At 52.9% G+C, this 16,641-nt stretch overlaps 1 protein-coding gene across 4 annotated transcripts in view; it reads right to left on the reverse strand.

Moving 5' to 3' along the window:
- SUSD4 (sushi domain containing 4) overlaps positions 1-14,720 on the reverse strand; it is a 130,096-nt gene extending 115,376 nt beyond the window's left edge. For 2 of the 4 annotated variants that reach the window (XM_089312264.1, XM_089312265.1), the window contains exons 1-2: positions 14,502-14,719; positions 13,782-13,964 (exon numbers count right to left, since the gene is read on the reverse strand). In XM_089312264.1, the coding sequence (XP_089168390.1) occupies positions 13,782-13,929 (148 nt within the window). In that variant the 5' untranslated portion in view covers positions 13,930-13,964; positions 14,502-14,719. Of the gene's footprint in view, positions 1-13,781; positions 13,965-14,501 lie in introns of all 4 variants that reach the window. The other 2 variants (XM_051821376.3, XM_089312263.1) reach the window with 2 other exon arrangements.
- Positions 14,721-16,641: the final 1,921 nt, after the last annotated feature.

Below are 16,641 nucleotides of genomic sequence, written 5' to 3' on the forward strand. Positions count from 1 at the left end.
AAAGCCACACAGGGGATCCCCAAGGGTCCCAGGCAGTGTGTCCCGGAAGTGGGAAGAGACACTCCATGAGGAGGAGTGCGTGGTGATTCTTCACATCCTAAGGCAACCTCCAGTCCACCCCACTGCCCCAGCTGAGCCCGCAGAGGCTGCCCCGCCTGCCCACGTGCCCACGCTGCACGAGGCGGGAGGCACAGTCAGGGACCTACGCAGCCACTTCCTCCCGCGCGGCCCTCTGAAGCACCTGTGAGGAACACTCGCCCACCCCACGTTTAATTCCTTCATCTGGAGGCTGCTGTGAGGGGCTGACTGCGTTGTGGCTACTGAGAAGTCCCTCTCCATGCACAAGCACCCACCGCACGCCCAGCCGTGCCCCACCCCCACCCCCGGTGCGTGCCAGCAGCAGGGACTGAGAGCAGACTGGAACACCCCGCTGTGCAGGCAAGCACTCGTCCAGCTGCCCAACATCAGGTCCACCCAAGATGCACCTTCCCGGGGGTCAGGGCTCGCAGGCTGCATGGAGGATGCCTACCCTTCCCCCCCTACTCAGGCAGGCAAACGCCAGAACAGCCGTGGGCGCGGCGCAGAGACGTCTCCCTCCAGACACTGTCCTGACTGTTCTGTATTTATCTAATGCCTTCTGACACTGCCTCCTGCACACCTGCACTGCCCGTGCCCCTGTGAAGCGTGCAGGAACGAGTCTCCCGGCCCCCGACTCACAGCTGAAGAAACCAAAGCAGGCAAGGTGAAGTGATTTCCTTTGCAGGCGACAGAGCTGCTCACAGGGAACACGGTGACACAGGGACCGCGCTGACAATCGCACCTTGGAAGATTAACTGACAGCCTGAGAAGCTGAATCTTTGAAGGACTTAGGATAGGGTCGCCGAGGGATTCGTGCAGGAAGGACCTGTATCGGGAGCTGCTGTGCACAGAGGGCAAAGCACCCCAGGAGGGAGGAACGAAGTCCCTGCCACCATCACAGCCCTCAAGCACACGGCCCCCTCCACCTAACATCCCCAGCAGGGGAAATGCTCACGGCCACCCGTGGTCCCCGAGTGACCCTCCAGATCTCTCGTCCTCCTCTTAGCTTTGTTCTCCCAGTGAAGACGAGAAAATGTGCTGACACTTTTACAGCCCTCGGAGGATTCACCACGGCTTCCAATCACGGGCCGCTCCCGATCTGGCCCTGCTAACTACCTGCCCAGTTGGTACAGGCATCCAGAAGTCAGATGACCCAAACACGATCCCAATCATAACATAAAAGCAAGCCTTCTACCCCGAGCAACAGCCTGAACCGAGTGCTGTGGTTTTATTGTTGTTCCCAATGCGAATTCTCAGCACAACTTCTCGGCCTCCTTACCTGCTTCTGCCCCTGACTGGTGAGTGTGGGTATTTCCTGGGCTCCACCCTGGCACTCTCTTCGGGCTCCCTCCACACTCTTGCCGGGCAGGCCAGCCTCCCCCGCAGCTCCAGAACCTGCTCAATGTGGACGGCACACACATCTTCATCTCCAGCCCGCGTTTCTCTCCTGAGCACTGAACTGAGTTTTCCACTGCCTGGTGGACAGATGGTGCCCAAATGGATGTCCTGCAGCAGGGCAGGCTTCCTCCTCCACAGTGACCTCATTTAGCTTTCCCTCCACATGACCGCTGTCGGGGCTCTGCCCACGGCTCCCCTCTCCCTCCAACCCCAGCTCCCACCTCTCTGTTCATTCTCCCCCTTAGCATCTTCTAAGTTCACACGTTCCTTCCTAGCTAAAGCCCTGGACTTGTCCCCACAGTGTCAAGGCCAAGGTTTCCTACGCGGTCCCCAACAGAACCTAAATTCCCTGCAGGCATGGCTTTGTTTGTCTTGTTTCCCACAGGAGCCTCACCCAGCCACTGACAGGTGCACAATAAACATGCAATGAGCAAAGGTCTCTCTACGACTCTGCCATCTTCTTCATCTCTATTTCTTTCCAAACCCTGGATCAGTTCATGGCTTGCCCCCCAGACACACTTGTAGGTACCCAGCTGCCTGCAGTGTAACGCACTCCTAGGCCTTTCTTTTTTCTTTTTTTTGTACTCAGCCGGGCATGTGGCTCCAATCTGCCCTTGCAGCCTCTGCCCTTGTCTCTTCTCAGTCCTTCACTAAGGCTACCTTGAGCTGTTCCCGTCTTCAGTACGAATTCTTTCTCATTCCGAGTCTCTGTTTATGCTACCATCTCTTCTGAAAAACAAACAAAAAATCCCAGTATCTTCTTTGCTTGGAAAATTATTCTATTGTGCCAAGACAGTTCAACATCTTCTTCTTTGGTAAGCCTTCCCCTTGCCCTCCTCCCACCAACCTCTACTGTAGGATCTACCATGCCAACTCCGACAATTAGTTCTTTGGGACTGTTGGAGCCAAGGCTCAGGACCAGCCAGTGACCACTCGTCTACCTTGGTGTGTGCCAATGGGTGCCACTAGGTACTTGTTAGGCTGTATCCCTTCAGGACCGAGGAAGCCCCAGGCAAGGTCAGCTCCAGCAAGCGTTCATTACCAGTTTGCTGGTGATGATGTCGACACCTCCAACAATTCTGATACTTACCCCTAGTAATAGGATATTTGATTCTCACCAATACCACAGGAGCTAGAGGGTCCATCACTTCACAATGAAACTGAGCCAGCAATGAGGTCACTACCATTTAGACAGTAACAATAGCAAGAAAAACTAGTCCTGTGTACTGTCTTTTCATTATTACTATTATTATTATTTGAAAAGTAGAGAGACATAGAAATCCCCCATCTGCTGGTTAACTCCCCAAATACCCACAACAGCTGGGGCTGAGTCAGACCAAAGCCAGGAGCTGGAAACTCAACCCAGGTGTCTGTGTGGGTGACAGGAATCCAACTACTTGAGCCATCTCTTGCTGTTTCAGTGCACAGTCGCAGGAAGCCAGAATTGGGACTGGAATCAGGACTCAAACCAGGCATTGTGATATGGGATGCCGGACGTTCCAAGCAGCATGGTAACACCTACACCCAACTCCCACCCTAAGTCTTGGGTCTTGTAAGATCCTTTGCAAACCCAACTCTTTATCTCAAAAATTTAAAACATACCCACCAAGCCATTATTAGTCCCCCCCTCCCCCGCCTTGGGCCATTTATAATACAGGGAAAAGTCTGAGCAAGAATTTTAAAGCTCACAGAGCAACTCAGAGCTGTGTTGTCCTAATACATGGACTGCAAGTTCCGAAGATTATTTTCCCATTTTGTCTTTAAGTGTGATTTAAACACAGAGATAGCCCCATCAGCTCTCAAGTTATGCTATCATACTATTATCTAAATTTGTAGCTGTGCCCCCCACCCCACCACCACCACCACCAACAACAACAACAACAAAAATAAAAAATAAAAAAAAAAAAACCTCTTAACTTAGAACACATCAAGGAGTCCGGTTCTAACTCTGAGATTCTGAGACACAGTGAGTTACAGAAGCAGTCGAAGAGGACAAGGGCCCTTCACAAGATTAACCTCTAACCCTGCCAAATTTCTATAAAACAAGTGGATCTTGTTTCTCATCCTGAAAAAAATCAGAATCCTCCAAGTTTAAGTATTTAGGGAAGTACACAGATTCTTCTCCATAGTGAGAATTTGAATTTTTTTTTAAGATTTATTTATTTGAATATTTATCTGGGTTAGAGAGAGAGGAGGAGAGACAGAAAGAAAGAGAGCTCCCACCTGCTAGTTCACTCCCCAGATGGCCACAACGGCCAGAGCTGCACCATAGGGAAGCCAGGAATCAGAAGCTTCATCTAAGTCTCCCACATGGGTGCAGGGGCCCAAGCTCTTGGGCAGTCTTCACAGCTTTCCCAGGCTGTCAGCATGGAGCTGGATCAGAAGTAGAGTAGCCGGGACATGAACTGAAGACCACATTGGATGCCAGTGTCATAGACAGTGGCTTTACGTGCTATACCACAATGCTGGTCTCACAGTTAGCTTTAAAATTCAGACTCTCAGGACTGGCACTGTGGCATAGCAGGTAAAGCTACCAGCATCCCATGTGGGCACCAGTACATGTCCCAGCTGCTCTACTTCTGATCCAGCTCCCTGCTAATGGCCTGCAAAAAGCAGTGGAGGATGGCCTAAGTATTTGGGTTCCTGCCACCCATGTGAGATACCTGGATGAAGTTCATAGCTCTGCCTGTCACAGCTCTGGCCATTGTGGGGGAGTTAACCAGGGGGGTGGAAGATCTCTCTCGCTTTCTCTGTCTCTATCCCTTTCTCTCTGTAACTCTTTCAAATAAATAAATAAATCTTAAAAAAAAAAAAAAAACAACTAGCTAGTAATGTTAGGGGCATTCAGACGTTACGCAATTCATGGTACTCCCAATTCAACCAATCCATGGCTCACCCAACTCGACCGCATACAGTCTTTTATAAATGCAATCAGACCCAATAAATAAGGTCTGTGTGCATTTTGTAACTTCTGGAAAAAAGAATACAGCGCGGGGCCAGCGCTGTGGCGCAGCAGGTTAAAGCCCCAGCCTGCGGCGCTGGCATCCCATATGGGTGTCGGTTCTAGTCCCAGCTGCACCTCTTCCAATCCAGCTCTCTGCTATGGCCTGGGAAAGCAGTAGAAGATGGCCCAAGTCCTTGGGTCCTGCACCCACACAGGAGACCCAGAAAAAGCTCCTGGCTCCTGGCTTTGGATTGGCACAGCTCTGGCTGTTGCAGCCATCTGGGGAGTGAACCAGTGGATGGAAAACCTTTCTCTCTGTCTCTACCTCTCTCTGTAACTATGTCTTTCAAATAAATAAATAAATAACTTAAAAAAAAAAAGAATACAGTGCATGATTGGCCCTCCTCAGTCAGCCTACTTCCACTAGGGTAGTTCCAGGAGATGAAAGTCTCCAATTTGAAACAGAAGCATGAGATGACCAGGAAGGTCCTTCATTTCCAAAGAACTGCATTCTTCCTCATTCATTCTCTTAAAAAGCTCAAAGTATTGGGAGAAAGAAGAAATGATCATTGATGAATGAAGGCTACTGGGATCCTCCTTTTCTAAGATTCAAATCCATTTCTACAGACCAGAGAACAGATGCACACTCAAGGACCTGGGTAGGCTCAGGCATGCCTATGCCTGTGGGTCCCTGAGCCCACAGCAGAGTAAGTGGGGGCACTGCAGCACTCCCAAGCTTACCGTCATTTCCAAATGGTCAAGAATAACTCTGTGACAATTGCTTTAAATACCACTCTGACCTCAGAATCAGCCCCTAAGTCTTCCTGGTCTGGCTGAAAAGCCCATGAGAGCATTTCAAGCATGGAAAGCCAAGACACTGTGGCAAAAATGTTCTAGATGAAGGATCTCTTCATCCAGAGTGAGACCCCAGCAGAAAGAGTAGCCATCAAAGAAGAATGTACTTTTCTCAGAAGGGAGGAGAAAACTTCCACTTTGCCTATGGCCTTGTCAAAATACTGTTGGAGTATGTGGATTCAAAAGGCTTCCACAGCCTAGGCAGCTCATGTCAAAAGCCTCGGGTAGTCACTGACATCATATATAAGAGTGTTAATTGTTAACAACAGGAGTCACTGTGCACTAACTCTCCATGCAGAACTTTTGTCCTCAATGAGTTGCATCATGAGAGTTAACTGTAAAATTAGTTCTCAGTTCTGTGTGTGTGTGTATGTGTGTGTGTGTGTGTAAATTGCTGAAATCTTTACTTAGTATAGAGTTGGTCTTCTGTGTATTAAATTAATTGAAAATGATTCTTAATGGAGAATGGGACTGGGAATGGGAGAGGGAAGAGGAGGTGGGAAGAATCACTATACCCTAAAGTTGCACTATGAAATTTGTATTCCTTAAATAAAAAATTTCTTTGGGAAAAAAATAAATAACGTTATGACAATCTGCTTGTCATTAAAAAGAATGATTCTGACTTCTCTGATGTCCCCAGTGTACCTTGTTTCAGGTTAGTAAAGCCATCATAATACTCTCAACGAGAAGCTATTTTAAGATGCACCTTTATTCTGGTGTGTAAGCAGCTCAACCACTCCTATTTGCTTATCTTCTTGAGTGGTTAAGTCTCTCTCAGAGCAGTATAGCCACCTTGGCCAAATTCTTCCATAAAGCATAACATCGTGAGCTCAACCCATCACTCACGCCTCCCTGGAAAACAGAGCAGGTGACCGTTCTCGTATAAACCCTCAAGTTTCACTATTACTTGGAATTTCACTTTTTGGGGGAACTGCCCTTCATGCTGACAAGTCTTAGATATCATTTTCCTTTTACCTTTTGGTGAAAAGGTGGATTACTACCTATAACACACACCTGAAAAGGCAGGTTTAAAAGATGGCCTAGAATGACAGAGAAAAGTCTTGGCAACAGTCCTGACTCCTCACGTGGCTTTGTCTGACACACATGGAACCCTGGGAGAGCAACCTCACTAAGCTGGGAAAAAAAGCCTCTTATCTCACTGAGGATAAAATGTGAAGTGGGGCCTGCATTGTGGTGTAGCAAGGTCCCCCACCTGTGACACTGGTGCTAGTTTGAGTCCCGGCTACCCCACTTCTGATCTGGCTCCCTGCTGATGCACCTGGGTAGGCATCAGAAGATGGCCCAAGTCTCTGGGCCCCTACACCCACGTGGGAGACCCAGAGGAAGCTCTTGGCTCCTGACTTTGGCCTGGCCCAGTCCTGGCCATTAGGGCCATTTGGGGAGTGACCCAGCTGATGCAAGATAGTGCTCTCTCTTTCTCTCTCTTTCTCACTCTCTCTCTGGCTCTCTCCTCCTCTCTCTGAACTATGCCTTTCAAATAAATAAAAAATAAAATAGTAAAACAATTCAAATGAAAATTAAAAAAAAAAGAAAATTCGAGGTGGTGATGCAGGTACAAAGGCCTGGCAAACCATAACATTGTAAGAACACACAAGCATGCTTCAAAAAGTTCTTGGGAAATGGAATAATTAAAAGATAAGTCTATTTTGGTACTAAAAATTTTTTGAAATCCATGCATTGTTTTCACAGTATTCTTTTTTTTTTTTTTTTTTTTTTGACAGGCAGAGTGGACAGTGAGAGAGAGAAAGCAGAGAGAAAGGTCTTCCTTTTGACGTTGGTTCACCCTCCAATGGCCGCCGCAGCCAGCGCATTGCAGCCGGCGCACCACGCTGATCCAATGGCAGGAGCCAGGTACTTATCCTGGTTTCCCATGGGGTGCAGGGCCCAAGTACTTGGGCCATCCTCCACTGCACTCCCGGGCCACAGCAGAGAGCTGGCCTGGAAGAGGGGCAACCGGGACAGAATCCAGCGCCCCGACCAGGACTAGAACCCGGTGTGCCGGCGCCGCAAGGCGGAGGATTAGCCTAGTGAGCCGCGGCGCCGGCCACACAGTAATCATTTTAGTAAGTTTTTTTGGACACCTCTCAGATGCATAGATTGTAAACATTTTTTGCACTAAAATAAGCTCTCTTTTCGTTCCATTTTTCCAGCAACTTTTTTAATGATTTATTTTATTTATTTGAAAGACAGAGTTACAGAGAAAGGTAGAGACAGAAAGGGAGGGGGGGTCTTCCAACCACTCATTCACTCCCCAACAGCCAGAACTGAGCTGATCCCAATCCAGGAGCCAGGAGTTTCTTCTGGGTCTCCCATGTGGGTGCAGGAGCCCAAGGACTTGGGCCATCTTCTACTGCTTTCCCAGGAGCATTAGGAGGGAGCTGGATCAGAAAGTGGAACAGCCGGGACTCGAACTGGCACCCATACGGGATGCCGGCTCTGCAGGCTGGGACTTTAACCTACTGCACCACTGCACCGGCCCCTCCAGCAACTTTTTGAAGTACTCTAATTTTGGCTACAGATACCATTAGCACTTGTCCAACTACATGGCAAGGAGCCTTTCCAAGGGTGGCGGCCACACTTGAGCAATGAACAGATCAGAGGATCATGAGAAGGGGAGCGTGACAGTGGTGACAGCCCCAGCAGAGACAAGCCATCTGCTCACTCACCCTTGGCCCCCAGAGCAGGTAAGAGCACTCCCCACTCTCACCTCCTTCCTCATCTAACTACTCACCGAGGAACAGGCACATGGGTGTCTGGTCCCCAACTTTTCTCACTCAGAGCTCAAGGTTCAGGTGCTGAGCACTTCACTTGGAATTGGGTCATAGAATATTTTGCTGTTGCTGCTGCTTTGCATGTATGACTTCTGTTTTTCGCTCACAACACAAAAGAATTCCCTTATATCAGGAGGGGGAGAGGGAGCAAAGGTCCAAAATGTGTGATAACTGTGACCTAAAGAGAAACACAATTATAACAAACGGAAAAGTCTAGATTGAGGGATCGGGATGTCCATGTCCTGTGATAACAGACAGCAGAGGAGAGGACCACCCGGGCCCCCCTGTCTCACTCGCCAGTCGGGAGACCCTCGCCAGCCACTTTATCCTTCCGCACTTCGGGTTCCTCCTCTACAAAACCAGGATACATAACAGCAGCTACCTCGTACAGTCGTCCCGAGGACTCAAACGAGTTAATGCACGTAAAACATACAGAACGGTGTCGGCACATAATAAACACTCCACATGTCTGCAATTAGTCTTACTAATGATTTGGAAACTGTCATCCATCACTCGGATATTGGCTGCTTTAAAACTTTACTCCTTCTCTTCCTGATCATCTGCAGTTGGCGGCAACTGAACGGCTTGTTCTTGTGAGGATCGACCAATAAACGGATGAGGGGCTGTGTCTGATGCATGGGAACACACGCGGGTCTTGCTGAGGTGCTGTGGCGGTTTTCGGTGAAATGTGACTGGGTCTGTAAACAAATTAGAAAGCTGCTTCTGTGCCTTTGCCCCTGAATTCAGCAGCAACCATCCCCATGAACTACGCAGACACATTGTTTCCGTGCGTAGTTATTTCATTTCTCCATCACTAAAGGAGCTCTCAAAACAAGGTCAGGATAGACAGCAGCAGTCTGCAAAATCACTCTTCTCATCACTACCAATAAATAACACGAAGATTTCAGGCTAATGAAAAATCTATGTGGGAAAAAATCTTTATGCAAGCCTTCTGCATTTGAACTTTGGAGGAGACCCTCACCCTGACTCGTGTTTCTAGGCGAGCAATGACCCCATCCCCTCAAGTGCACAGTCCCAGTGCATACCCACTGGGGTCATGCAGCAGCCCCTCAGCACCCACGGACAGATGGCCAATGACCTGGAATTAAAGACCCATCAAATTCCTACAATTATGGAATCAAACAACATTGGCGACATGGAAGGAACTGAGTCGGAAGTTGCACAACCCGCCCAATGCCACTGGATGCCAGAGGCTGAACTTGAACTCTGCCATCCTGCAAGGAATGCAGCACTTCCAGTGCCCAGGGAGTCTCCTTGGCCTTTTGGAAGCCCGGGAATACGCCTCTGATACCAAGCACACAACACGTCAGGTGCTTTGCTTTCCTTCACGTTTCCAATCAATATTGACTGAAGAGAGATCTTCACCTACTCTTCATTACTCTCAGGAATTAAAGAGCCACTGTTCTCCGACTTGCCTCTTCAGGCCTGAGAGATTGGCTCCTCGTTATGTGAAATCCTTCTTCTGCCTCCCAGAGCCTTCAGATCACAGCCTGTGCATACATGGAAAGGGTTCCTGCGCTGCTTACAGTAGGGTAGCCTTCTGTTGAAGAAACATACTTGAGTTTGAGGAGTTGGGACTCTGTTTACAGATTGAGTTCAGTGCAGTCAGAAATCGTGGCTTTTGGATGTAGCATGGCATGAAAAGCTTGCTCCCCGCCATGGAAGATTTTTCTCAATACAACTCCGAGAGACTCACTTCTACAAATCAGTGAGTCAGCATGGGTTCCTACCTGCAGACATACAGCCCAATGCCATGGCCACATGACCCAAACAAAAGCCTCAAGAAGCTTAATTCAGCTACTAGAACCACAACGCAGGCGTGCAGAGCGCGCAGGTGTGCAGAGCGCGCAGAAACACCAGGGTTTCGTCCAGGGTTAGAGACTCCGGCGCAGAGAGAGGAAACTGGGCACAGCTCACAGGACACCATACTCCTGCTCAAACCCCCCAGTGGGTCCACAGTGCCTGCCGTCTGATATTCAGGGTCCTCCCTGGGGCGGTTCCAGCTTATGTATGATCCAGAATCCCTGCAGTACACTACGTCCCAGGATTACCAACCCACTCTCCGCTCCCAGGACACTTCAGCCACATACCCAGCTGCACACCTTCGCACAGGTCTCTCCCCCAGATATGCTGCAAGCTCCCCACCCACCCTAAGCACCGTCCCTTCTTCACAGCCTTCCCCAACCTTCTCTCTGGCTTCCCAGACCCACCTCCAAGTGGGCGTGGCCTCAGCACGGAGCCATTGGTACTTTTGCAGCTCATCCCTGGTAATCACTCTCTAAACGGTGCAGCAGTAATTTGGGAATCTTCCCTCCTGCTCAACATGAGCTGAGCATCCAGGGTGTGTCAGGTACTGTGCTGGATGCCTGGGACACAAAAATGAATCAAATCAGGAGTGCGGCCCTCAGCTGGCTTACAGTCTAGTGCATGTGACACTGAAGTAGGCGCCCAGGTGAGGGAAGAACCTGCTAAGCAGGGAAATTGGAAAGAGATGATGGTATTTACGCTGGTCTTAAGACGTGTTCACTGGGCAAAAAATGGAGAGTAGGTAAGAAGATTACATGCACGGGTGCTCGGCGGGGGTGGGGAAAGGCATTCAGCGCTTATTGAAGGAGTCAAGCAAAGGCCCCTGGGGGAATGACACCGCGTGGCCCCCCCTGCCCCATGGCTATATTTACTGAGCACCTAAGTGATTTCCATCTCTCACAGGGACCCTGTAAGACAGGAGTCCTCATCGTCACTCTATAGATATGAAAACTGAGACCCCCTCCAAAGCCTAAGGCTCCAAAATTATGGAGTGACAGAGCTTGGCCTGGGGTCCAGGTAATACAGGGAATTCACCCGCAGGTAGCGACCTGTACAGCAAACTGCTGGCTGCCTTCCTTGAAGCCTGGTGTTGTGGGAGGTGGGGTACTCTGGGCACCCTTCAAAACCGAGCAGGCTTGATCATGTGCACCGGGCAGGATGGAGAAGGCAGCAGCTGAAGCCCTGCTCCAGACCGGTCCTGGCATCAGCAGGGACCTGGATGGGCCCCCACACCTGGATTAGTCATCTGGGGGGGCAGGGGTTGGTCTTAGTGGCCCCCATAAGGGCCCTTCTTCCTAATTTATAGAGGACAACCTGGAAAGGGCCACAAGGAAGTCCCCTCAGGCCAAGTCAGGCCCATGAAAGTGCCCCCAGGCGCAAAGCACTACTCTGGACTCTGGTTTTCCAGGACAAAGCACCTCATTATCAATGGAGTTCTTTTCCCCTTTTTCTTTGACTATTTTCTCAACGTCTCCCTTTGTAGTTCAGGCTTCTTCTGTATTACCTGTATCACCTGTATCGGGTACACCTTTGTTTGTTTTTTTCCCTCCTGGCTGAGACTGTTACATCTCGCTATTGTGCTTCGTTTCCACAGAAAACCATCTAAGTTGAAAATCCACACTGCACAACAGGGTCTATTAGATACGCACCTTTATTTGTGGATAGAGAAAGCAAGCACTCTCTCATCTTCAGCTCTGCACCTAAAGATTAGGCCGTCTGCATTTGGTCATTGAGAGTGACGGCAGAAAGTCTGCAGTCAGAAGCAACTTAATTTAAGGAAGGCCCTAATCTAAAGCCCTGCTAATCAAAGAGTGGCAAGAGTGGACTTCGAACCAGTAGCACCTGCTGTACCAGGCCGCTTATCACAAATGCAGAATCTCAGGCCCCACCACCGACCACTTGGATCAAAATCTGCCTTTTAACAAGATCCTGGTGACTCGAATGCACATTCAAGTGAGAGCAGCACAGGACTAGAGCTATGGGGAATTTGCTTTCATTGCCATTTGGGGTCTACACATGGCCTTTTTTTTTTTTCCTTATTAAAGAAAATCTCTGCTCAGTGAACTACGATGTCCCTCACCAAACCCTGCTCAAACCATTTCTTCCTAGAAAGATTCTGAAATGGGCAGTGTTCTTCCAGAAACCACACTTTCAGCCTGAAGGCCTTCACGGGGAACCAAGGCTGATGGCCGCTGGCCTTTCAGCAGCAAAGGAGCCGCTCCGAACGACAGGCAGCCCTTCCCCCACCCGCTCTGCTCCAAGGTTCTGGATCTTTTCACCCGGTGTGACCGCTCTGGGAAGGTGAGGACGAAAGAGGCACTTTACAAACCGCACAGGTGGCCGAGTGATGGGAGACCCAGAGGACTGTGTTCAGCTGGCCCCAGGAGGGTGTCCGTGAACACCAGGGGGCAGAACCAAGAAGAACACTGCCTCCACGGCGCCACCGAGCCCAGCCCTCACATGCCCAACAACAGCAGTGAAAACACTGTGTGCACCTGGTTCACCGAGCTGTCACCCACATGGGAGACGTGACCCTGGAGGACGTCAAACCACGCACACCAGCCAGAAGTCAGAGGCAAGAGAAGAAATGAGGGGAGGAGACAAGGTCCTGCCCATCGGGTGCCACCAGCCTGTGCACCACAGCTGGTGTCCAGAGCCGCGGCCTCACAGAGGCATACAACACAAGAGTACCAAAAAAGTTACCCCTTGCTAAGACCAAACAAATACCAGGTCCCCCACGCAAAGCCCGAGTTTCCTCACCAATTGTGACAGATGCTCCTCACTACACACACCTCCCCTCCCACTCCAGGCTTCTGGCAGGTGTCTCAGGGGCACACCTGAGTCACTCATCACCCTGCTCAAGCCCTCCCCTCCTTGTGCTAATTTTTCACTTTCTACATCTTCACCTTTGAATTCTCTCAACAGCAATATTCCAAAACACCGCAATGGGTTACTGATACCAACTGACTCTTGTTTTTCAACCAATTATCATTTCTTTACAAATTAACAGTTTTTCCGCTCCAAATATCTGTCCTTTGAACACGTCCACAGCAGCAAGCTCTCAACAAAAACTGGGAGTGGACGGGAACCACGGACAGACGAGCAGCACAGGCAGGCAGGCGCTTAAGCTCTGAAATTCAGGCAACAACTCCATCTGCTTTCCTTCACCACCAGCACCAAAAGCCAGCCCCCTCCCCCAGAACCAGGCTACAGAGCAGCCGCCTACGGAGACGGCGGCTATCAATTTCATTTCCAATGACTTCCACCTCCTAGAAGAGCACAAGGCTTTCTTCGGCGGTAAATCAGACCCAGAGAAGCAGAACAATCTTCCAGAAACACACCTGCAGGGAAACCTCTGCAGCCCCTCCGGCCCCACAGCCAGGCTCAGACTTGCCTGAACACACACGCACCTCCCAAGGAAGGAGAAAGTTAACTTTCAAAGGAAGCCGGCCTTCGGCCAGTCTGGCCACCTCTCCACACCCTTCAGGTTCTCAGAAGTGGTTCTGCAGCTCTTACCCCAAGGCAGAGGCTGACACCAGACTGAGCGCTGGGGCATGGACCAGGGCCCCGGGGCCCCAAACACTCCCCTTCTTTCTCCCCGGGAAGGAGCCAGGCTTCCCTATCTTTCCTTCGGGAAAGCCAGGCTGGGCGGCTGGTGTGAAGTTCCACACCCAGCGTGGGTGTGTGGCTCTAAGTGGATCCACGGAGTACGGAACCCCAGGGCTTCTGGAGAAGGGGGTCTTGGGCCCAGACATGGGGACCCTCGGGCTCTCAGGACTCCTGAAGCCAAGGCGGATGGGGTTGGGGGAGGGGCGCGAAGCTGTCCTGCCAGCCGGCTCCCTCCCTGCTGGGTGTCCCGGGCCCTCGGTCGCAGCGGGGTCACTCACCGCCCGTGAGCTGCGCGGGGCCGAAGCACAGCGCCAGCTGAAACCACAGGATCACGGCCAGGAGTCTCTGGGGGGACTGAGGCTGCTGCGGCGGCGGCGGCTGCTCTAGAAATCCATCTCCATTGCTCGGGTTCATTCCATGATACATCTTTCATCCACAGAGGGCATCCAGCTCGCCAGAGTCTGCGACCAGGAGCGGAACACCACGATAGCCCGCCGCCCGCCCCGGGCCCCGCGCCTCGGCTTCCCGGGGCCCCATCCCCTCCTCCCCCGCGCGGCCCCCGCCCCCTTTCTCACCGCGCGGTCCCCCGCGCGGGGCACCGCAAGGAGCAGCGCCCGGAGAGGCTGCGCGTGCGGGCGGTGGAGGAGGGGCGCGGGGCAGGGGGCAGCGCACAGGAGCCGGGCGCCGTCCCCGGATTCGGCGCTGCCACGGCGGCAGGAAAGTCGGGCAGCCTTCCGGCGGCTGGGGCCGAGCAGACACTTTTCCCCGGGCCTACACATGTGGCAGCGGCTCCCCCGCGCTACTTCTCTGGTTTTCGCTGGCATCCGGATGGGTCCTACTGCCCCGGTCCCCAATGAGCTTTCTATGCGCTGTCAAAAAAAAAAAAAAAAAAAAAAAAAAATCCCTCCCTCGGGGAGCAGAAGCAGGCACCAGTGTCTCTGCCCGGCCTGCGCGCGCCTCCCCGGCAAGGAGAGCCCCTTCCGGGAGCTCGGTCTTACCTGTGGGTCTCATGCATGCAGCTCCCTTCCCTCCTCCGCCTCCTCCCCCCGCCTGGCTAACCCGCATCTGTGCGCGACCTCTGCTGCCGCCGCGGCGCGAGCGAGCGAGCGAGACGGAAGCCTCGGCGGCGGCGGCGGCGGCGGCTCCGGCTGCCCCCGCCCGCGCGCTCCCTCCCCAGGCTCCCCAGGGCGGGCGGGTGCCGAGTTGGGGGGGGGGGGGACACCGAAGCCCAGCCGCGCGCTCCCGAGGAGGCTCCGCGCGCCCGCTACCTGTGCTCGCGAGCGCGCGGCGGCCGCGCGGAGAGCGGGGAGGGGGCGGGGACGAGACGCGGAGAGTGCGCGCGCGCGCGCAGGCGGGTGGGCACGCGCCTCCGCGGACCGAGCCGGCCCTGCGAACCGGGATGGGGGTCGGCAGGGGGCGGGAGGGGGAAGGGGCCTGCCGCCGCCGCCGCCGCGACCAATGGGAAGCCGGCGCGCCTGCACCTGTCGGGGCGCGAGGCGCCCGGCCGCCCCTCTCTCGCACGCACAGGCCGGCGGCTGCCTCCGGTGCGCGGGAGAGCGCCCCCTGCCCCGCCTGCGCGCGAGCCCCGGGGCCCACCTCGGCCTGTACACCGCCTCCGGTATCCGCGGCGCGGCGCGGGAGAGCGCTTCGCCTGACACTGCTGCTGTGGCGGGGCCTCTTCGCCCGCGGCTAGGATGTGCAGCCAGCCGGTCTCAACCCTGGAACCGCACCACCAACGCGGGCAACTTGTGCGGGGACAGACCGGGGGTTGCCAGCTGCTGAAATACCTTCCTTGCTCGCCTTAGCCGACCCCCAGCCTTAGCTAAGGCTCTGCGCGTCCCCTTGGAACGCAGAGGACAACCTAGCGCGGCTGAGCCTCTCCCCTCCCCCGCACCGCTGGCCTTTTCGCCAGCTGCAGACGTTGTTAGCGAGGACACCCAGGCCTGTCTCGGGCTTGTCCCGGCCCCTCTGAGCCTCGGCTTGGGGCGCGCTCCCCTGGGCGGGTGTAGGGGCCAGTACTGGGATCCAGCGCAGGAGGAGAAGGAGAGGCCTCTGCAGCGGCGGATCGCCACCCCAGGGGTCGGGTGCTTGCCCCCCTCCCCGTCCAAAGCAGCCGTGAAAAGAGCTCAGCCTGCAGCCCCGCAGCCCTCGCCCGCCGCCGGCCCTGGCCTCCCGCCGTCCTCCCTCTGCGGCTAGGCTCCCGGGACCACGTTCCAGCCGCGGTGATGAAGAGGTGTGAGCTAATAAGGTGGTGCCGGCAGGCAGCACTTCAGAACCGGTGGCACTCCATTATTCTGTAGCAATTTGTGGATATGAAAACCATGTTTCTGATACAGCTACCGAATCATCCTTGCTTCTATCGACTCCCAAAATCTCACATGCTGATGGGAGTAGGGAAATTACAGCTTTTACCGCGTCGACTCTTACAGGGAGTAATTTTAACAAATCCTTGCAGGATAGATTAGCCTTTAGAAGATAAATCAAGCTCAGCACTTTTTTCCAATGTGTAAAATTGAGATGGCAGCTTTGTGCAGAGTAAGTTTAGTATTTTGACTCCCAAAGCTCATGCTTTATGGGGGGAGAGGGCTCCAAAATCTTAGAGGCCCTTCCGCATCTGCAAATCCCTAGGACTGTTCTCCACAGTTTGGATGCACTGTTTTTTTCCTCAATAAATTTCCCAATTCCTTTTTTTTTTTTTTTTTTTTTGACAGGCAGAGTGGATAGTGAGAGAGAGAGTCTGAGAGTCTTCCTTTTGCCGTTGGTTCACCCTCCAGTGGCTGCCACGGCTGGCGCGCTGCGGCCTGCGCACCGCACTGATCCGATGGCAGGAGCCAGGTGCTTCTCCTGGTCTCCCATGGGGTGCAGGGCCCAAGCACTTGGGCCATCCTCCACTGCACTCCCGGGCCACAGCAGAGAGCTGGCCTGGAAGAGGGGCAACCGGGACAGAATCCGGCGCCCTCACCGGGACTAGAACCTGGGGTGCTGGTGCTGCTAGGCGGAGGATTAGCCTATTGAGTAACGGCGCTGGCCCCAATTCCTTCTAATTGCTCATGGATCCACAATGCTCGGCAGTATTTGTTGACCATATATATGCTTTGACAATCATAAGAGACACACTTAAGTACCCTGGGATCTGTT

This window comes from Oryctolagus cuniculus, chromosome 13 (assembly GCF_051225735.1).
Source record: "Oryctolagus cuniculus isolate XC-2025 breed Fujian yellow rabbit chromosome 13, ASM5122573v1, whole genome shotgun sequence".
In the NCBI taxonomy this organism is placed as follows: Eukaryota; Metazoa; Chordata; class Mammalia; order Lagomorpha; family Leporidae; genus Oryctolagus; species Oryctolagus cuniculus.